The sequence below is a fragment of the Diprion similis genome, chromosome 11, assembly GCF_021155765.1.
Source record: "Diprion similis isolate iyDipSimi1 chromosome 11, iyDipSimi1.1, whole genome shotgun sequence".
Classification (NCBI taxonomy): domain Eukaryota; kingdom Metazoa; phylum Arthropoda; class Insecta; order Hymenoptera; family Diprionidae; genus Diprion; species Diprion similis.
This window is the reverse complement of record NC_060115.1, coordinates 1,151,134-1,172,155: the sequence shown is the minus strand read 5'-3', so window position 1 is coordinate 1,172,155 and position 21,022 is coordinate 1,151,134. Positions and strand designations below refer to the sequence as shown.

At 38.0% G+C, this 21,022-nt stretch overlaps 1 protein-coding gene across 1 annotated transcript in view; it reads right to left on the bottom strand.

Moving 5' to 3' along the window:
* The window catches only part of LOC124412616 (potassium voltage-gated channel subfamily KQT member 1), a 92,712-nt gene that overhangs the window by 53,753 nt on the left and 17,937 nt on the right, over positions 1 to 21,022 (bottom strand). Inside the window, exons 3-4 of the mRNA XM_046892639.1 lie at positions 19,375 to 19,584; positions 14,419 to 14,593 (exon numbers count right to left, since the gene is read on the bottom strand). Of these exons, the coding sequence (XP_046748595.1) occupies positions 14,419 to 14,593; positions 19,375 to 19,584 (385 nt within the window). The remainder of the gene's footprint in view (positions 1 to 14,418; positions 14,594 to 19,374; positions 19,585 to 21,022) is intronic.

Sequence of the window (21,022 nt, the reverse complement as noted above, 5' to 3'; positions counted from 1 at the left end):
GAATTGTCCGAATTCTAACGATAAGACTTATAAAATATGTACTGATTTTTCTACATTTTGATATTGCTATTTTTTCATATTCCACGTATTTAATTTCAACGAAACAAATTACCGCATTTTTCAAAATTCAATACTCCTGCCCTCATATTTTTGATATTCTTTCATTTTTACCCTAAAACAAAATTTTTATCCATTTCCCCGGCCAGCTTTTTATCTTGAATAAATTCGTTTCGTTGAAAGCCATTTTATTATTTATTTTCCACCGACCTTTTTCACGTCTAATGATCACGTATGATTCTGTTTACCGTTTTAAAAAAAAAATCAACTTTTTTTCTATGCCATTTTCTCTTTTATCACGCTTCATTAAACGCGTCCCGCGTTATCGACGTTTCACAATTCAATAAGTCTACACACGAAATTATTTGAAAATTGAAAAATGGACAACTTTTCCTGTCTTCCTGGCTTCCATTGGGTTTCATTCCCTCTTTTCTCATAATTCTCGCTCTCTGATTTCCTCCTCAGTTCGAAACATGTGATTGAAAAAGTAAAAAAAAAAAAACAAAGTGTAACCACACAACGTAGATAAATATTCTGAAATTGTTTCAACAGATTAAACTCACCACATTTACACAAATGGCAAGTATCGTAACAATACCTAAAAGTATAATTTACAACCCTTATACTTACCCATAACGCGGATTTAACTTAAAAAAGATGTGACGAAAAGTCGCCTGAAAGATTAATTATCGCAATTTAGCCTTAATTCTTAAGGAACAATAATTACCCCTGCGAGAATTTCATTTGTTCAAGGTACGATAACGCGGGGTTAAAATTTCGTGAACAAAGTTAAAATCTGCGATACGGGAATCGCAATTTATCCGAAAGTGTTCTTAGTTCGTAAAGCTTATACGTATGGAGAGTCACCACTCAAGGAATTGGCGTCGAACTTCCAGCCTGCATTGCACTTCGCGCAGGCTTTTACAATCGTTAGATACTCCGTGTTTATACGACATTGGATTTTGCATTAGTGTAAAACAGCCAGCAGTGCACCAACGGTTAATTCTTCGTATTTTCCTCGTTATTTTTATTCAAAAAGGTTTCAAGGAGATTGAAAACGGTATAGAAGATAAAAAAGAAGAAAAAAATAAGAAGGCACAGGAAGTCTAGGCAGTGCCAAACCGTTCAAAAATAAATGCGAAACGCGGTAAAACGCGGTGAAACGAGAGTTTCCACCCCCGTTTCACCCCCTTCGACCATCTAAGCATGGTAAGGTATGATTCGCTAAAAGTTCTCCGGGCATTCGGGCCGCGTCGATATACCGTGCAGACAATCGAGCTAAAAATATTTGCCCCCATGAGCCGCGATAGCATAGCGCGTAGGGACGAAAGTGTAAAGCAGGTACACACCTACCCTATCTGCGCCGGCAAGAAGCTGGCTTCGAAAGTAAATTGAGTGGCTATTGATTTCCATAGGCTGAAAGCCCTCTCGGCTTTGACCCAAGGAGCTGTGAGGTTCGAGGTTCGCCCTCGACGGCAAAATCCGGCTTGACGTTGACCCCTGCAGGTCCTCGAAGCTGCTTCTCGTCCTTTCGAAGCGGGCACAGCGAGGGGGGAAAAAAACGTCACGTTGCTCGGTTACCTACTTCGTTAATTCCCTTCCGAAAACCGCGAGTACGATCCAAAAACGTCTCATAGTTTATATATATTATATATATATATGTATATTTTTGAGTCTCGTATGACAAAATGTTAGTTTTTGATGTTTCAAGAGCCCACTCCAAAGGACAGTTCAAAAAAAAAAATTTTAAAAGGTCGCTCCACATTTTTTAAAACGTCAGAAATCGTCAAAAATCGATTATTTTTTTTTTTTTTAATATTGTTATCGTTACGGTATAATTTTATAGACAAAAGAAAAATAAGTTTCCGAAAGTTTCAGTTCAAAATTTGAATTTTGAAAGGTCGCTCATAATTTTTTTTCAATTTTTTGGTGCATTTCTTTAGATTTTTTCGAGCGACCTTTTAATATTCATATTAAAATTTCATAATCTTTTTTCTTTTATTTAGTAAGAAAGAATCGATAACAATACACCATGACATGAATTAAAAATCAAACAAAATACTGAAAATATAATTTTTTTAATTTAATTTTTTGACAATTTTTGACATTTTGAAAAATTTGGAGCGACCTCTTAAAATTTTTTTTTGAGCTGTCCTTTGGAGTGGGCTCTTAAAACATCAAAAACTAACATTTTGTCACACGAGACTCGAAAAAAAAAATAGTCGGTTTTTTTGCACCACCATCTGTGGGCAATTCGACCAGGAGCCAATTTCCATGAAGATTCTGCGGGATTTCCGCTTTCGAAGAGTTCTAATTGAATATTGTTATTTTTATTGTTATTACTGGTAAGTTACATCGTTTTTGTAACTGTTGTTGTCACGATTTTTATCACTATTACATTGTCGTCGCTGTTATCGCAGGTTTCTTTTCTCATCCCTCGTTGGTCCTCGGCTAAAAGCTTCGACGACACTCGATGTACTCTCTGGAGCAAAGCCCTTTGCAAAGGGGCTTTGGAGATTTGGAATTCTTGCCTCGGCGCGTTGGATATTGAGACTACAATGTTTTCTCCTCGAGAAGTGAATCGGTAAAAACTTGAGCGCAAAAATTTGACACCATCATAAAGTGAGAGTTCACGATGAAATTCGATCGCAGAATATCGAGACAAGTGACTGAATTAATTATCATCAAGAGTTATCGCGATACCTTGAAATATGATCAAATTAGAAAAAAACAAATTCACCAAATCGCTGCGCTACGTCAAAAACCGATCGTAGCACTCATATCACACGCGCTGCGCACTACATTCAAGAACCGCGATTTATCAAACAAAATGCAGCTACTCGTATAAGGATTCGAGTAGGTACTCGTATGTTATTACAGTAAAGGTATACGCAAAGAGAAGGGAGTGACGCAAAGTGAGTTCGCATATTGTGGACGTAACGAGGTACGAAGTGCAGCGTATCCGTACACCCTCCAACAATCGAGGCAACAACCGCGATCCGACCGACCCACGTGTGTAATAATGCACGTTGCGCATTACACACACGAATCGACTCCATTATATATGCTGTATTATTGTTACGTTCGGCCGATTTCGAATTAATTACCTGAGCAATCAACACGACGCCGATAAAGCCCCCGGCAATTCGGCCATTCCTGCAATGCAGCAATCGCCTCGAATTGCACAAAGCAATTGCATTGCGCTTTAAATGTATAATGCATTTGTAACATAATATGTACAGGTAAATAAATTTATACGTGAATACCTAATCAAATTTCCTGTTTGAATGTATAACAATGAGAAAATTAATAGCAATAATAATAATAATAATAACAACAACAATAACGGTAGCAATGTTACTCTTGAATACGTTAGATTATCCATTAACTGAATGTGAGTCATGCTGATGTGACCGGGATGAAGAAATAGGGTGAAATAGAGTGTCAGGGTATTATTTACCTTCTCTTTTCACGTCTTCTCATTAAATTTTCATGTGGATTGTGCGGGTAATTTAATCCGTACTTTATAGCATCGCTTCCCTACGTTCAAAAATTATTATAAGATGATAAAAAAAATTTCTTTTCGCATATTTTCAGAGAAACTTCGTTATATACAATCTGCTCATTTTGTCCAACTTACGTAGTTCCACCTCGATTTTACTTAACGAAAAGAAGAAAAAAAACAGAAGAATAACAAGAGAAACAGTATTCAATACTCTAGGTTATTAAAATAATTACCACCCTTAAATTACTTCGAAATACCGCGGAATTAGGTTCATCTGAAAAATCCGTAACGATCGGGTAGCTCAAATAAAACAAATAAAGTATCATTTCGATGTGTGAGAAAATTTTGTTCTCAGGGTAAAAATGCTAGAAATAATTAACTAACTGACAGTATTAGCGATAAGTTAATTTTTTCTTGGGGGCCGGTAATTTTGTTGGCACGAATTTGATTTACGAATATACGTAACAAACATGCTTAAAGTAGATCCATATCTATAATGTAAATGCGACACAATCCGGCAGCCGTCAGTCAACCGTTTGACTTTCGGAAATTCATTTCCCCATTTCTTCCGACGCACGCGGTTAGCTGATTCGATTTTCATATATCCATTTACCACGATAACTCTACGTCCACCCACGCATGTGTGACTACTCGTATCCTGCACACGCGACAACGCAAAGCTATCTCGTCAAGGCAAAAGTCAACTTTTTGACACGTACGATGAATTGGAACTTATACGTATGTACATGGATAATGCATACACGTTCGTTGCATTTGTTTTGCATGAAAAGGGGTGGCTGCAGTAAAAAAAAGCCATGTTAAAGTCAACCTCAACCTTAACCCGATCCTTAACCTTGACCTTGACCTTTAATCGTGTAACGACGTTAGAAAATCCGTCACGTGACAGGGACGAAAGAAAAAAAAAAAGAAGAAAAAGGACGTCGTCAGCCTTGTACATTCTCCGTCGAGTTTTATGTTTTTTTCTTTTTCCTTTTGTTTTTTTTTTTTTTTTTTTTTTTTTCTTTCTTCTCATTTTGCCGTTCTTGTTGTCAAAACCGTGAATAAAACGTCAGCGACGACGGGAACCTGCGTTCGTGACAAGCATATAATGAAAACATCGTCTGAAATAAATCAGAGCGAAAACGATTAATCGGATGTACGGGCCACTATATTTCATATTCCGTTTTGTAGCCGTAACATTAACCCTTTGAAGCATGGTGGGAACCTACGTTTCCACCTCGATTTTCTTGAATTTTTCTAATTTATTTACTTTTTTACGTATTCAGATCCGGTTTTATACATTCTTTAGTTACTTTAGTAACGAACGAACATAAAAATAAAGTCTAATTAGTATAATTGTTTATAATATAAGGTTTATAAGTAAACAGACTAAAAAAAAATAATGTTTTTTTGAAAAAATTCATATTTGAAGAATCTATCCAACGAAATAATTTGAAATTTAGTAAAAGTGGGTTTTTCGGGTCGCTGATTACGAATCCGAAGTCAGATTTTCTAAATTCAAAATGGCGGATCTAATATCTGCGAATGGGATGAATTTTTGTATTTTCAGTCCACGATATTGGATTCGCTATCTTGAGTTTTGAAATTTCGAAATCGGATTCGTTTTCAGCGACCCCAAAAACCCTTGTGAACCCAGTTTCAAGAAATTTTACTGCGAGGAAAAATATATTCTTCAAAGGGTTAAAGAGGAAAAAAGTGATAAAAATTTAATCGCTATAACCGATCTGAAAACAATGAAAAAAAAAGAAAAAACGAAAAATTATATCGCATTTGTATCTAAAGCACGCTTACGTCATACCCATCCATACGTTATTCATATATATGTAAGGGTGGGTGGGGCATAACGACCCTCTCAAAAAATTGGTCAAAAAATGTTGTTTTTTATTTATTTATTTTTGTTCATTTTTGTAAATTTAGAGTTATTAATCCATTTTCAGGCTATTTCCGGCCAATTTACCATGTTCCGGGGAAAATGGACCTTGAAAAAAAAAAAATCTGTTATCTACTTTTATTTTTTTTAGGGGAGCCGTCGTTTCCCAGCAAAAAAAAATTTTTTCTTCAGAGTTTTGGTAGAATTTGTTTAAAGTAGAATAAAAATATATTAATTTAATGGTAAAAAGCTACAAAAAGTAGCAGCTGGCTCAAAGGGGCCGTCATGCCTCCCCCTCCCCTATGCATACGAGCAGTTCTCGGGTGGAGAGAGTGAGGCGAGCGAAGAAAATTACTCGTCTGCATGCTTCTTCGTTCTCGTATAACCCCCGGCGATACGTGCAATTTTGATCTCCAAGTAGAAATCAGTGATATATGTATGTAAGTATGTTGTATGTATACGTCTGCAGAGACTTGCTAAAGGTGGGATTAAGATACAGAAAGATGACAAAATTGCAGAGCCGCAATATCGAATTTCTTACAGCTTTCTTTCTCAAGCGAAGACTTAATTTATAGAATTTAAAAACTTTTCAAGTCCAAGTATGGAAAAGTGAACGAATAGAAAAATCGAAACAAAGAATGTCGTCAGAATTTTTCTCGATAATGTAGAATCGTATACGGATTCTAGATTTTGCTGTCCAATGTTTTGATCTTTCTACAATTTGTTATTCTGAATTTCGGCCTTCTACATTAACAATTTTCTATACTTGAACTTTCCACTTTTTAAAATTTCAGAAATCAGGTTTTTGTATTTATGAAAGTTCGATATTCCGGTCCTTTTATCAATCGATAATTCCAGTTTTTCGAAAACGTGAGAAAAACTTTGGTTCAAGGTTCGTGTAAATCGTTCGGCTGGGTATGGAATTTACCGATAAAAAACTTGCGAAGAAACGAAACGTTGCGTCACTGCTGAGATTGGACGACTGTATTTTCTGTACAATTGTAAAAGCAGAAAAGATGAATGAAAAAAAAAATAATCGGGCCCGAAGATTCGAGGACATTTTCTTTTTTTCATTGCCAAGGGACGCGGACGGCCTCGATTTTCGTCAATCCAAGCGTCATCGAAAGTTCCGGTCGATCTTCAATTTCTCTACTATTCGTGTTTGACTGTTAGTTTGCGCCACTGCTTTTAGCTGTTGGATATTGAAGTGGGGTCGAAGGGAGGGCATAGAAAGATCTGAGAAAACGAATCTAGCGAGAATCACGACTCGAAATTCAAAGATCGAAGAGGAGAAAAAATAATATAACAAGAGACGGACGGAGAAAAAAAAACGATTCGGAGTTGCAATTGCAATTTTTACTCTATAAAAAGGAATTTGGGGAGAAAAATCGCGCGAGTGCGATAATTTCGTGGGAATTTAGTTTCAACGCAGAATTTGAATATATAGGTTATATGTAAGGAAGTTCCACCGCATCGGTGCAGTGAATTTTTACTCGAAGTTAAAAAGAACTGGGTTACACTCGGTGAGGCTGCATTCACGCGTATATAATGTGCAGCATCTGCATTATACACGTTGACGTGTATACGTGTGGCGCACAGTGGCAAGTAGGTAATATCCGTATAACCTCCTGCGCAGCTTGACGAGTGAATGGAAAAAAAAACAAAAAACAAAAAAAAAAAAAATCCCTGCACCCATCCAGCCGTAAAAAAAGCGGAAAAGAAAATAAGTTGAAAAACAAAACGAGCGAGAAATTGTACAAAAGAAAGTTAAAAGTAGCGAAATAAAAGATCAGAAAGAATAAAAGGAATATATATATATATATATATATATATATAAAATAAATATACACATATATAATATATATATATGTATGTGGATGTATGTACGTTGAAAGGGAAATAAAACCTGCATGCAGGCATATCGTAGGTATATATTTGCACGTATGTATGCGTGTAAAGCCGTCCGCGAACTTGTGATAGTGATGACAATCGATCCAGAATTTTATACGGGCTAACCTATACACGCATCTTAACACAGACGTTAACACAAACACGCGTCCGTATCCCTGCATATTGGATTATACCCTCAACACATGTAGGCCGAGGGATTATCCATCTTCATCCGATGCCCCGCGTCTCTCCTTTTTTTCACCCCCTTCACTCACACCGTTCCACATTTTTATCCACTCTATTTTTTGAATATTTCACCGCATTACGGTGAATCTCGCCCCTTTCAAATAGTGTACAAGGCATTTCTCATTCTTTTCATCCCCATTTTTCCTTCCCATCTTCTCCGGCAGATTGAATCGTTTTTCAATGCTCTGCGTATGAGCCGTAAGTCTGCATTATACATGCATTTGCAGCGAGTATTATTGAAAGATCATTATTCAGTCGTTAATTATGAATCTCCGTTCAAAAATCAACGTCATAATCAGCGATAAATATAGCGATAAAAATGAAATAGAGAATTATAGAACGAGGTGAAGAAAAATCGCGCAACTAATTCTCTGCAAGAGTGTACCATATTAATGATAAATGAGGCGTACAACGTATGTGTGTGTGTTTGTATGTGTGTATGTGTGTCTGTTTGTGCATTAACGGCCTTGAACCTTTACGGCAAGTAAGAGCCATTAATCTATCGCTGCAGTAGCTGACAACATTGCAAGGTGGTGCAGAGATAGCTGGAATGACGGCAGGTTCGTACAGTGAATGTGAAATAAATTGCGATACGGTGGTTGCTCGAATAGGGCGGGGAAAAAAGCAGCGAGGACACGCGATGACGAGGTGAAAAAGGAAGAAGGGATGAGAGAGAGGGAGAGAGAGAGAGAGAGAGAGAGAGAGAGAGAGAGAGAGAGAGAGAAAAATGAACAGAACTGTACAGCAACAACGAGCCTCAACGAGTCATGATGACGCTACGGACCGAACCGCGCTAAATTATTCAGGCTAAATCACGCAACGCTCGCCTATAAACGAGCGCATTTCTTTTGCAAAACATGCATTATATCTATATGCATCTACACGTAATTCTTTTTTCATCTGTTTAATAACGCGAAAGAATCTACGTTTGCTGCTCACTTTCGGTAGGTTTCGCACGACGCGTTAGGGATAAAGAAGAAGAAAATAAAAAATGAACGACACGTCACCTTGACCATTTTTCACAGTTTCTTAAATTGTTGAAAAGAAGCCCCTTTCGTTTTTCAAATTCTTTTTTACGTATCCTGAGATGTTAAAAAAAAACAACCAAACGAAACTAAATGAAAACAAAGAAAAGAAGAAGAAACTTTATACACAAAACGGCAAGTACTTAGAACATAATGAAAACGGCAACGATTTCCCACCCCCTGAAACCAACGACGCACAGCATAAATCTTCCGACTATCGAAGTTATTTTTTCCCCCTCTTTTTATTCTTCATTATTCCCATTGGAAATATTTTCTTATACGTTCAGCTCGGAATGCTGCGAGGTTAATACTCGTTAAGCCAATGTACATAGATGTACCCCGAGTACATAGATAATAGGTATGTAATATGTAAATATATAGTATGTATATATGTATATCTGTTGCGAATTTGCGTCTACACGCGGGCAGAACCACTCGTTTAATTTACATTCGGAAAGGCGGTGAGGCAACCGACGAAACAAGACGAAACGGAACGGGAAACAGGATGCAGAGCATTATACAAGAACGAAGGACGAAGGACGAAGGGGGACATAATCGGTTGGCGGGATCCAAGTTTCAGTTTTTCGTCACAGAAAGCAGCCTGATTCAGCCCGAGTCGAGATTCTCTCGGTATCAAAAACGATCGTTATGAGTGTTTAGTTTTTGAGAAGCCAAAAGTAAAACCAAACTGCATGTTGAAAATTGATGGACATGGTGACATTACAATTCTGGATGAAAAATCACGCACCGAGTTATTAATGAAGCTTACATCTGCACTTTATTTTACGAGGAAACATCGCCTGGCGCGGGATGAAGAGAAAGAAAGAAAGAAAGAAGAAGAAAAAAAAACGGAGAGAAAGAGAAGAGAGTAAAGAAAAAAATGAAAAAAAAAATCAACAGTTCGTCTGAGAAACCTGCAGAATAGAAAGTAAAAAACGACGGGTCGAACGGGTCGAACGGGTCGCGCGGCAGTCGCGGACTCCGCGGAAACTTTTCACGACTCGCTATAAATTTTTACTGCCCTAGGCTCTTGCGTGACTGCAGGAGGATAACGTCTATGCCAGTGTGTAAGTCACTCCCGAACGAAAGAACGAATGAAGCAATGCTTTTGCGAATCAGCATCAGCCTCACCTCGCAGAATTGCACGGGTATAAAGTTACTCGAGTGAGTATGCATGCAGAGGTTTAAATAACATTGTCTACTATATATGTATATATGTATATATCTATGTGTGCGCATACGGACGGACACACAAAGACTTGCACAGAGTCATTAAGTTTCTTTTTCTGTACGTACATTTTTGAGGCTGTAAAATTTTACTGCGAAACGTCGGGCGAGCTTTGAAATTCGAGAGAATGGTAGAGAGATATAAATATAAAAGAAACACGCGCGGATGCGGTAAATTATTTTGCAAAGAAAATAATCAGATTCAGAATTGTGTAACGTTACTATCCTGATGCATTTTTGGAAGAACTCGTCATTTTGTGAGCCTAGAATTACGTAAATTTCAGTAAAACTTGATAGAAAATCTCTAAACTCAGATAATTTTCTAAATTCAACTCTTTGAATCACTTTAAATCTGCAAAATCATGATTTTCGCATCAACATACGTTTAAAACTATTCGTACAGCAATATCTATATATATTTATACATTTTTTTTCTCGGTCCAACGATTAATTGCTCGAGTACCTACCTGAGATATAAAGAGCTGAGGCATAAGGAGAGACGAGGAGATAGATGGATAAATAAATAAAGGGTGAAATAGTTGCGGGTGAGTCAGGAGAGGCATTCAAAGCACGCGAGACTCCTGCCCAAGACAAAGTGGCGGTACCTACTGGCTTATACGTATTATGTCCGTGTAATATCTATGTAGGTATATGTACACTGGCCATCTATATATGTACAGGCTTCGCCCTTACGTGATGTGAAATTTATATATAATCCATTTGTCTCTACCTACATATATACTACATGTAAATATATGTATATGTACAGAGATTCCGGATAGCCGGGCAGGTGCGATTTATGGCACTTGATTGCGAGTCAAACCGTATCGAGTGTTTCTCTATTTCCTTTTTCTAGTTCGAAATGAAACGATTTTTGCTGTTGGATTTATCCTGAATTTCGCATACCCGAACGAAAAAAAAGTTAATGGTTAAAGATCCTGAAATTGCGGAATTTTCCAAAACTAAAATTCCTTTTTTCTTTTTCGACTATTTTACCACAAGAGGAATCAATCGAGAAATTTCAATTTTGTCAGAGTAGGAATATCGGTATTCAATATTTACAAAGATGTAGTTTCGATATTTAAATTCACGCTGGTATCATATTTCTCCTCAATAAAATATACTAAAATTTCAATGAATGAAGAAATCATCATTCTCTTTCTGTTCAGTTTCAATTTCGGTGATAAATATTTTGTGTTGTAAGAACTTTTGTATTTCTTTCAAATACATCGTCAAATGAAAAACTAAAAATATGCGACAAGGTTTTACCGTCTTCCGATTCTAAATCAAACGAGTCATATACTGTATATATATGTAGTATTTTCGTACGTTCTAAGACTTGTAAACTCTTTTTTTCGAAATCGATATCTAAGAGCCTCTCTGTACCAATTCAGACTTCACGTATTCAAAAACGCACTCATTCAAAGCATTCCACATTTTAATTTTCCCCATTTACCTTATCAACGTTTCGAAATTTGACAAACTAGATTTACAAATCTTCGAAAACTCGATACCGTAACCCTTCCGTTAGATTGTCAATCCATTTTTTGACTTCGAGCTCTTAACTGCTTGATACCTAATAACGAAACGGGGATTCCGCAGTAGAAGACATCCGTGCTCAGCCCGCCATCTGGCTGACCGGAGCTCAGACGAAGCAAGTAGAAACGGTCGGCAACGTGTCGGCCAGCGTCGCGAGGAAAAAGACTTTGCCGATCAGTTCCTTCGGTTCTCCGAGCTCTCGTCGTTTTTTTTCTCTTTTGGTTTTCCTGATCTTTTTTCACTCAATCAAAGCACAAGCAAGCTGCGCTACCCTCTATCGGTAAAAGAACTTCACTCGGTCGGTACGAAAATTTTGCACGTTCGATTATTCGACGACTCCCGCAGCCTTCCGACACAGGTCAGTATATATAACAATCAAGATTTAGTTTTCATTTCAAGATTTTCCGCTCGCTGTTAATCCCTGTGATAAAAATGAACAGATCAAAGTATCGCGATGAGAGAATTTTTCGTTCTAGATTCGCACGAATCGACACTTGTCAGAATATTTGCGAATAAATCGCGAGAAAAATATTTTACAAACCTTTTTGATAAAAATTCTTCTTCGTCTTCTTCCAACTACCAACTAGTCGCGTGTCAGGAGCGTGAAGGCAGTCATTACTATAAACATACGCGGGGCAAGAGGAATATATCGTTGCAGTAATCAAGTAAATTAGGACGGATGCAAATTGGAGCTTCGATATACGTGTAGGTATATGTTATTAGCGAACTGTCTACAAGCTAATTGGATAGAGACACTCCCGCGTAACGGAGGGAAAACGGTCGATGGCTGGACACGTGGGATTTAGGCGTACAACATATGTTGCGGGGGAGGCAAACACGCTTGAAAAAGTGGAAACACACGCGAGCAATTCGCCAAATCGGACGCGCCTCGATCCATCGCGCAGTGCAATACGAACGGCGAAATGAATTATTTATACAACTGAAGATCGTGGAGCAGATCGGAATATAATTATTTATTCCCTATTTTTGACAAACGCTTTCACGTTTCTCGCCACTTTTTCACTCTGCAAAATTCATAAAGTCATCATTTTCGCTCACGATATGATCGCGCGGTGAATTATATTCGCAATTATTTTCACATTACGTGACGTCATAGCTGCTACGTACCGCTCAATAAGGTTTATCGACGCCCCGATGAACAATTGCAAAGATAACAGCACCGACGAACAATGAAATTGCAAGAGGAATTACGAGCTTTAGTTTGTACTTCATCGACTCGCGCTTTTATCATAGACGATTGTTGCAGTTTGTCCGATCGTATTGCCTGCAAACGTCTGCATCTGACTTTCCTATGCACGACTAATTAATCGGACGATTATAGCGAGCGAGGATTCAGATCTGCAGTTAATCTGATTATTTCTCAAATATTTATTCGATTTTTAAGTCTTTCGCAAGCTCGACGTATTTCCTTAATTTTTCTCTTAAACTCCCGTTTCTTCTTCTCGAAGAAAAACAAGAATGGGAGAAGTTAGTTAAATCACCGAAAAATTAAATGCCGAGTTTCTACTATAGATCTCGACATTTGAAGGTCTAGAAAATCCTCTACAGCCATTTTTAGATCTCAATCGACGGGATTTCCTTAGTTTAGAAGTGACAAAATTTTGGATATGATCGCTCCGGTAATTCTCCAGTTATTCGATTACCGACAGGAAAAACGAAAAACATCGTATTTCTCGAGAGTGAATAACCAGATTTTGATCATTTTGGTCGCAATCGACGCAACTTTTCTCGGGGGGGGGGGGGGGGGGGGGGGTACTCAAAGGAACTTTTAGTTTTGGAGGACTTAAATACGTTAAAACTTGTATTTTTTTCCTTTAAATTGTAACCAAAGAAAATAAAAATGATTTTCAGATGTCAAGGGGGAAGGAAAAAAATAGTAAATTTTTGAAAATTCAAATAATGCTCAACAGCGTTTATAGAAGTAATTTTTGACTAAAAATTTTTCACACAATTTTAAGGGTACCTCATTTTGCTCCAACCCTGTTACGACCACCCCTTCCCTATATTAATCACGTGACAGTCAAAAATGTAGGTAAAAAATGTAAATCCCTAAAACCGAATCCTCCCCCTCTTCGAAATACGAAAGGAAAGATAAACAAAGAAACTAAATACAATTCTAGATTGAAGAAATGAAAATTGACGCTAGTGACAGTTAAGATTGTACATTCTATTCAAGCTCTAGTGGTTTCAATTTCCAATCCCCAGACGATGACTTACGGTTTTGATAAACGCCGTGCACCGCAATTTATATTTACCCTACGCCACGTGCCTGATCGGTTAAAATGCGGCGTAACACGGCCGACTTGCATGAGTGCATCATTGATCTGGCTTGCTGCATGGGCGCGGGTGTATCTTAGGGTTTGTCGTATGGTATTCCACGGTGCACCGCGATACAATTACACTCGCCCTAGACCTAGGCTTATGAATAACTGAATGGTAGGGACCGATGCATTATGTACCTGAAAACGGAATACGCGCCCCGTTCTGGGGGACGAGCCAAGGTTAACGGTGTAAGGGAAAAGGCTTTACACTCTCTCACTCTCTCTCTCTCTCTCCCCCTCTCCCTCCGCATTCACTGCCCGTTGTGACAATGGCTGAAAGCCTCTTTTCGCTTTCTCAAGTACGTTGGTTTCCTCAAAAGTTCATTCCTTTTATCAATTTTTTTTTTCACAAGATTGATTCGCAAGATACGAAAGTCTGTTTAATTGTAAAGCTAAAAATCCACAAGACACTGGAATTTATATTCCCAAAAGCGTCAAACCGCTTCGGAATGGTTAAAAGTCCATCAGATTCGTTTGATTTTGTTTTACAATTGCTCGTTTTATTCGCTATTTTCAACAAAATTTATTCAGCGACTTTGCTCGCTGTATTGGCATCGTTGAATATTCAACTCTGTGACATCGCTTCGATTTTGAATTATATCTACTATACGGAAAGGACGAAAATCTGATTTTTACTCAATTCTAACGCCAATCTTGACGCCGTGGTTCCATTCAATATATTTGAAAAGTACTTACACCGAGCAGTGATAGACGAAACATTTCCAGCCGGTGGGTCGCTCGAGGAAGTTGTAGACCTGACCCTGAAACGTGGCTTTCCCGGCTCTCCGATGTTCCTTGATCTGGTATCGTCCTTCCCACGCGAGACGATCGCCACCGCTGATTCCACCGAGAAGAAGGCGCGGATCGAGACCTGCCGAATCGTGTAATCGAAAGAAAAATGTTAGATCAGATGGTCCGATTTTTACATGAAATTTAAAAATATGAAACTCCGGAAGTAAGTCACCAGGCTAGAAGAAAGTAAGTTAATCGACTTATTATTTATTTTATCTCCTTTCGACCAGATTCTTCGTTACTTCGCTTTTATAAATGAATGCGAAGAATTTCTTCCCTGGAATGAGATTCCGCTTATTTATCCGTTTAATACAACGCGGTAAATACAAGGATATATCAAACCTCGGTTGATTTGACACACGGTGATCAATCACCGATGGATTCCGAAAGGGGTCGAAGAAAATGAGCGTTGGTATAGGCTGCACGGATACAATAGTAATAATGACAGTGCTGACGCGGATTCATCGTGATCTTGGAATCGATATACCTACTAATATAAGTAGGTATGTACAACGACTTGTAGGTGAAGAAGTAAATACGAAGATATAGGTTGTAACACAAGGGAATTGGAATTGGAATTGGAATTGGAATTGGGATCGGAATGATAAACGACTATCCGCGAGACGGAAAATATGTGTATACTTATGATAATAAACGTGAACCTCATATTTTTCTCTCCAACACACTTACAGTATCTACGTCACATATCGAGGTTAAGTTTCTAAGGCTGCGTACGAGTTTGGAACACAGATTACGCTTCGACGCGTCAATATTACAATAATGTTTATTGCCACAGCGGTCCTTCGACTGCCTGATTATAGGTGAGTCAGAATTTGTTGATTACAATACTGTGAAAAATATAACTGACCTAGAAAATTCGTCCTTACTAATTTTACTCCGCACGCAAGAAAAATAACACAGCTATTGTCGTTTCTTGAGCGTCGGAAAATTACATTGCATTCTTTCTTTTTTTCCATGCAACAATTCCTGATGATAATTGTACCTAAAACACCGCAATTTTTCATTGCGTCAATTCAGTTATCTTGGAACAATTTTTGACGAATAGAGAAATACATTTTCTGGAGGGAGAAAGAAACGTGGACCGGAAAGCTACTATGGTTTTACTCTTTGCTTTACTACTTTTCATTTTTCATCAAATCGTTCAATTCCGCGACACTTGTTTCACCGAGCTGTGAGAAATTCGAAGGAAGGAGAAACGTCGAGCCAACAAACATGCAGCGCGTAGGTGTAACAATACTTATTCTGCGATTGTTGTACGGTCTTCGTCGAATGCTGGAATTCCTGTAGACCGAATGGGATTTGAACACCGGTGTCCCGTTGTTGTTTCCATCCTGGTTCGCGCTACAATCGATCACGAATACATCTGGCAGTTCCAGACGCCTCGGTCTTCTCTCCATAATAAAATCCGGAGCCACTGCAACAGTTCAGCTTGCAAACAAGCTATCGCTCGTAGCTTCGTAAAAACTCCGTTTACACTCCATTTTTTTTTACGTCTTCTTGTCGTTGTTATTCCAATTATTTTTCATTCGTTCCTTGCACGAGTTTAAATCTGAATTCTGTGTCACTCTTTATTCACTCGAAAACTGATGAAGACAAAAACAAAATCAGATTTACAGTTCGGATCGAACTTGTTGGTTGAAAAGAGTGTGACAACTTCAACAAAATACGAACATTTCGAAGAACTAAAATGGTGAGGTCAGGAGTCACCAGTCGTCAAAATCACGTGGTCTCGTTCCACGTGAGGGATGTCAACCATATCGCAGTAGACACATCACACATACACACTGCACGTAAAAAACTCACCCTCGAATAGCAGACGCCACTCGTGTCACTCCCCAAAGTAAAACAATTGGGGGTGTGAAAAAAAAAATTTGTAAAACGCACCGGAAGCTATAGCTTGCAGAGGGGGTACCGGAAAATAAAAGTTAGGAGAAAACTGTCGAAGTTTATTTCCCGCAGGCGAATAAGAAAGAGGGAAACGGAGGGCGCGTGTTCCCGATGATGAACAAATTCCACTGGACGTTGGCTGGCACAACACTGACCTCAGCGAAGCTGACCACCGCGCTGCAGGGAAATCCTATTAACGCTTATACCAAAGTAGCCCCGGATACAGAAGAACCACGTGCTCGATGTTCCAGATTCGGATTCGTTCGGGTGCCCGATCCCCCGCCATCTTTATATTTGTTTTCACCCTCTTCTTATCATCTCCCTCCGCGTCGTATTTCCAGACAGGCAGAAAGACAGACAGACAGATGGATGGATGGATGGATGGATGGATGGATGGATGGATGGATGGGCGTATCATCCGCGCTTCACCTTTTCCCCCCGCAGTTCCGGAAGAAGCTTAATCGCTTTCCGGTTAGGAAAAAGGCAGAACCCTGAAGAACCTCCACCTCTCCTTGCTTTCCTCTATGACTTGCGGATGTGGTTCGATGGCACGGTGGAATAATATTCGCAGTTTCGAAATCCCGCCGCGGCATCAACGAGTGTATATCGCTATCGTAACCGTAAACGACTCTCCGTGCAGTTTTAACCGTATATATTCGTATCTTTAAACGAACTCTTCCAAGTGTCGATGCGAACGTAGGAACATATCAGTATTGATGTACGAATCAGATAAATATCGTAAATAGTACATTAATTTTAACTTTGAGAAATAAATTTTCGCAATTTTTTACATACGTATAAATGAAATATCGACAAATTTTCCTTATAACGAAAGTTTCATTCCTCAACATTGAATCGACTTATTTTCGTTCGCTTCTTTCTCGTCGTTCAAAACCTGTTGTGTAGTTTTTTTTTTTTTTTTTTTTTTTGTTTTTTACTTTTTCTCTCTTCCCTTCTCCGATTCGTTTTATTTTCTTTTCAGTGAATTTTCTCCGCAGTGAGAAGCTTGAGCGGTCTCTCTTCTTCTCATCGCCTCTCGAGAAACTCGCGGTGAGTGAGTACGGCAAGAAGAGTTCGCCACGGTGCTTCAATTAAGGGCGGAATTGACGTCGAGCTTGATCAATCAATGCTCCGTCTCTTGCACACAGAAGCTAGAGATAAAAAAAAAAAAAAAAAAACAACCAACAACGGAAAACAAAAAAAAAAAAAACCACACACACACAACAAAAAAAAAAGGTCAAACTTCCGACAAGATAAATCGCTTTCGTACCCAGCGACGAAAAGATTGAGTAAAATAAAGTCGTTAAAAAAACTAGTCCATTATACGATTTTCTTATAAAATGTAATATAAAGAAACTAAAGCAAAGAAAACAACGGAAAATGAATGAACTGTTCCCAGAAAAAAATTGCTCGTTTTTCAACCCAACGTGCATAGTTTTTTAGATTCCAAATTTAGTTGCGTGAGGAAAAAAAAAGAAAGAAAGAAAGAAAAGATAATAAAAGCTCGTAAGTTTTCGGAGGAAAATGCTTTACGTTGATTTCGTCACGTCAAAACGTTAAAATATAACTTTAGGAAATATTTTTGTACGTATGCGTTCGTTTTTCTTTCATTTTTGACTTTCATCTTTCGACGGTCTTTTCATCGTCGATGTTATTATTCTCGCTGTTGTTGTTATAACATATTGTTCAGGTTGTTATGCTTCGGCGCCTTCGAGTCAGAAGACTTCCATTCTCCGATATATCAACTTCTATCTATCCTATTGTAGGTATTCAGAGCTATACATACGTTGGTTGGTATATGGATAATAAACGTATACTTTTGTAGGAATACAGCAGCCTCAGCTCGTCTTTGTTATACCCCCGTACTAATGCGCACGACAGCCCCTCTCTTTTTCCCCCGATTCTCCCATCCTCGAGCTAAGCTTCCGAGCAAGAAAGAGAGAGAGAAGAAGAGAGAGAGAAAGATCGAGGTTCTAAAACGTTTCCTGCCGCAGGATATGACGTCATCCGACTTTCCGTCGCTGCAAGAATTCCCAAGACGCAAACACGAGTAATTACCATCGACCTTACCGAGAGGTGTTGGTATGAAAAATTTTTGCAAATCTTTTTCCACCGCGTTAGGCTTTTGTGATGTATAATCCGTCCGCTATACCGTATCGAGGTTTATATTTGTAATTTTTTCCACCCTTTTCTCTTTACTCTTAAATAAAAACCACGTGATTCATCCGACCGCATCCGCGCAGCAAAGCTCTTTGAAACAAAATATTAAACCCAGCCTCTGATTCCGTCAAATGTACTGCAAAAGATATTTTGAATACGGTTAGAAAAGTTCCCTCGATAAAAAAGAATAAGATTTAAAAAATAAATCATTCGATCTCTGGATCACAGATGATTTCCCGGATAGCTGACCATAAAAAAAAATAATATCGTAAAAATATTCCCACAATTCCTCATCAGATGTTATATATATATATATATATATATATATATATTCGTGACGTTGGGCTTCTTTTTTTCTGGTCTTGTTTAATCAAGAAAATTTGTCCACCGCGAGCTTGTTTTCCGAGTATAATTTCAGACCTCTTTCTACGCACAATATAAAGTGGCTTCATTAATTTCCGAGTATTATAAACTCCACAGACGGGGGTTTGTTGTTAAGCCGACTTACATCACGCAAACCGTTTCTATTATACTTTAGGCTTACAATTAGTGTAATGTTATTAAATCTAACGAGTCTATTTCACCCCCTTAAAACCGTGAAATCAACTCGTCCACACATTTGATTTAAAAAACCAAAAGTCAGTTCGATTCAACTTCTTATCAAATCAAATCTTATCTTATTAAATGTGTAAAGTATCCACAAGGAACAGGAACCTTTCAAAAATCAAATCTCTCGACAATTCTACAATAATTTAAGACAAGTGAAGTACCATTACGATTAGAATGACTCACCCCCTGTGTAGGTGTCGTTGTTATCGGATTGCAGAGTGGCGCTGATGTCCGACAAGGGAGATGCTGCTGGTTTCAAGTCAGACGGCGGTTCCAGACCCAATAAATCACCGGTTCCACCGCCGCCCCCGCCGCCGCCGCCCCCGGATGTTCCCACATTACCGCCGTTGCCGCCCACTTGGACAATTGTTACGCTAAGCGGTCCACGGTTACCTGTAAAAAGAGTGCCAAAGAGATCCTCGTTAGTTCTTCGTCAAGTGTTGACCGCATCCTGGAACGCTAATCGTCGATCCTTTGGCAATTACTAGTGAAAATTGAAAGATTTCAGAGAGAAGAAAAAGAAGAAGAAAATATTCAAACTAAAACAAATGTTGGTATAATAGGGTGGGGGTGAAAATGAGAAAAACCTGAAATCAGAATGCTTGGAATTCGGACCATGAAAATATCGAGAACTCATAAGAAAGAAAGAACGAAATCGTAAAACTTCATTGAGCTAGAAGTAATGGAATTATAGAAAATAAAGGTATCGAAACACAAATAGATAATAATGATGAATAGATGAATAATAATGAAGAATTTTCGTCTATTAGAATGTATAAATGCGAAAGTAAGAGTAAAGAAATAAGAAGAAAAATAACCAAACATCGCTGTTACCAGCGCAATAGTAATAATTAACGATGGTAATGATTTTTTGCTAGCTGCGTATTACACACTTCAAAGTTTCGAAACATACGAGACATTTTCTTTTTCACGCGGCGGTATTACTAAGCGTTTAACGTTAAAGCGTATAATCTCGGAAAATTGACGAGTTGGAGTGCTTCGTAAGTCTCTTAGAGACTAAGCCAAACGCGTGTAGGTACGATGAGGTGGTACGAATTAGTACAAAAATAGTCTTTGATTATGTCGAATTGGATAAACACGTTACACCAGCAGGAAGAAAATTTTTAAGGGTAAAAAATATCGATTTTCAAATTGTCACGATTATCATAATGATTAAAACCTGCCAAAGAATCGCCGATGATTCGTTGATTAAAATCACAGCAAAAACTGATCGAATACGAAACGTTTGATCCACTGTTTTATAACGTCACTTCGCCATATTATATATAAAACATATCCAATCGATTTCCTATCCGACACAGGTATACACACATGTTACCTGATTCCGTATCACGTAATCGACCAAAACTTTTCCTCAATCTTTTTAAAGCTAGATAATGTCCAGCTACGTGACAATGTTTTGTTTATCCAAATTTTGTAACCTTTTTTTCAAGACTATTATTTCATAAATTTATAATATTTTTCTAAATCGTTTACCTCTTCATTTCAAAATCTATCATTCAATTAATTATTGCATATTATATCTAGTGTAAATAAAATTCGAAAGCTAAAGTAAACTTTTCGTATCAGAAAGTGAAAATTTTTTAGCAATTATTCCAGACTCTAATGTCACACTTGTAGCCGCAGAAACGAAGCGTACAAAGTACGGTCGATGATTTATTTATTGCATTAAAAATATCCTCTAGAGAAAACCCTCACCTTTTCATAGGTAAATATATAGTTTAATGTAATTTGCACGTATATATATATATATATATATATATATATATATATACATATATATGTGCAATGCAGAGGTGCTGAACTTTCG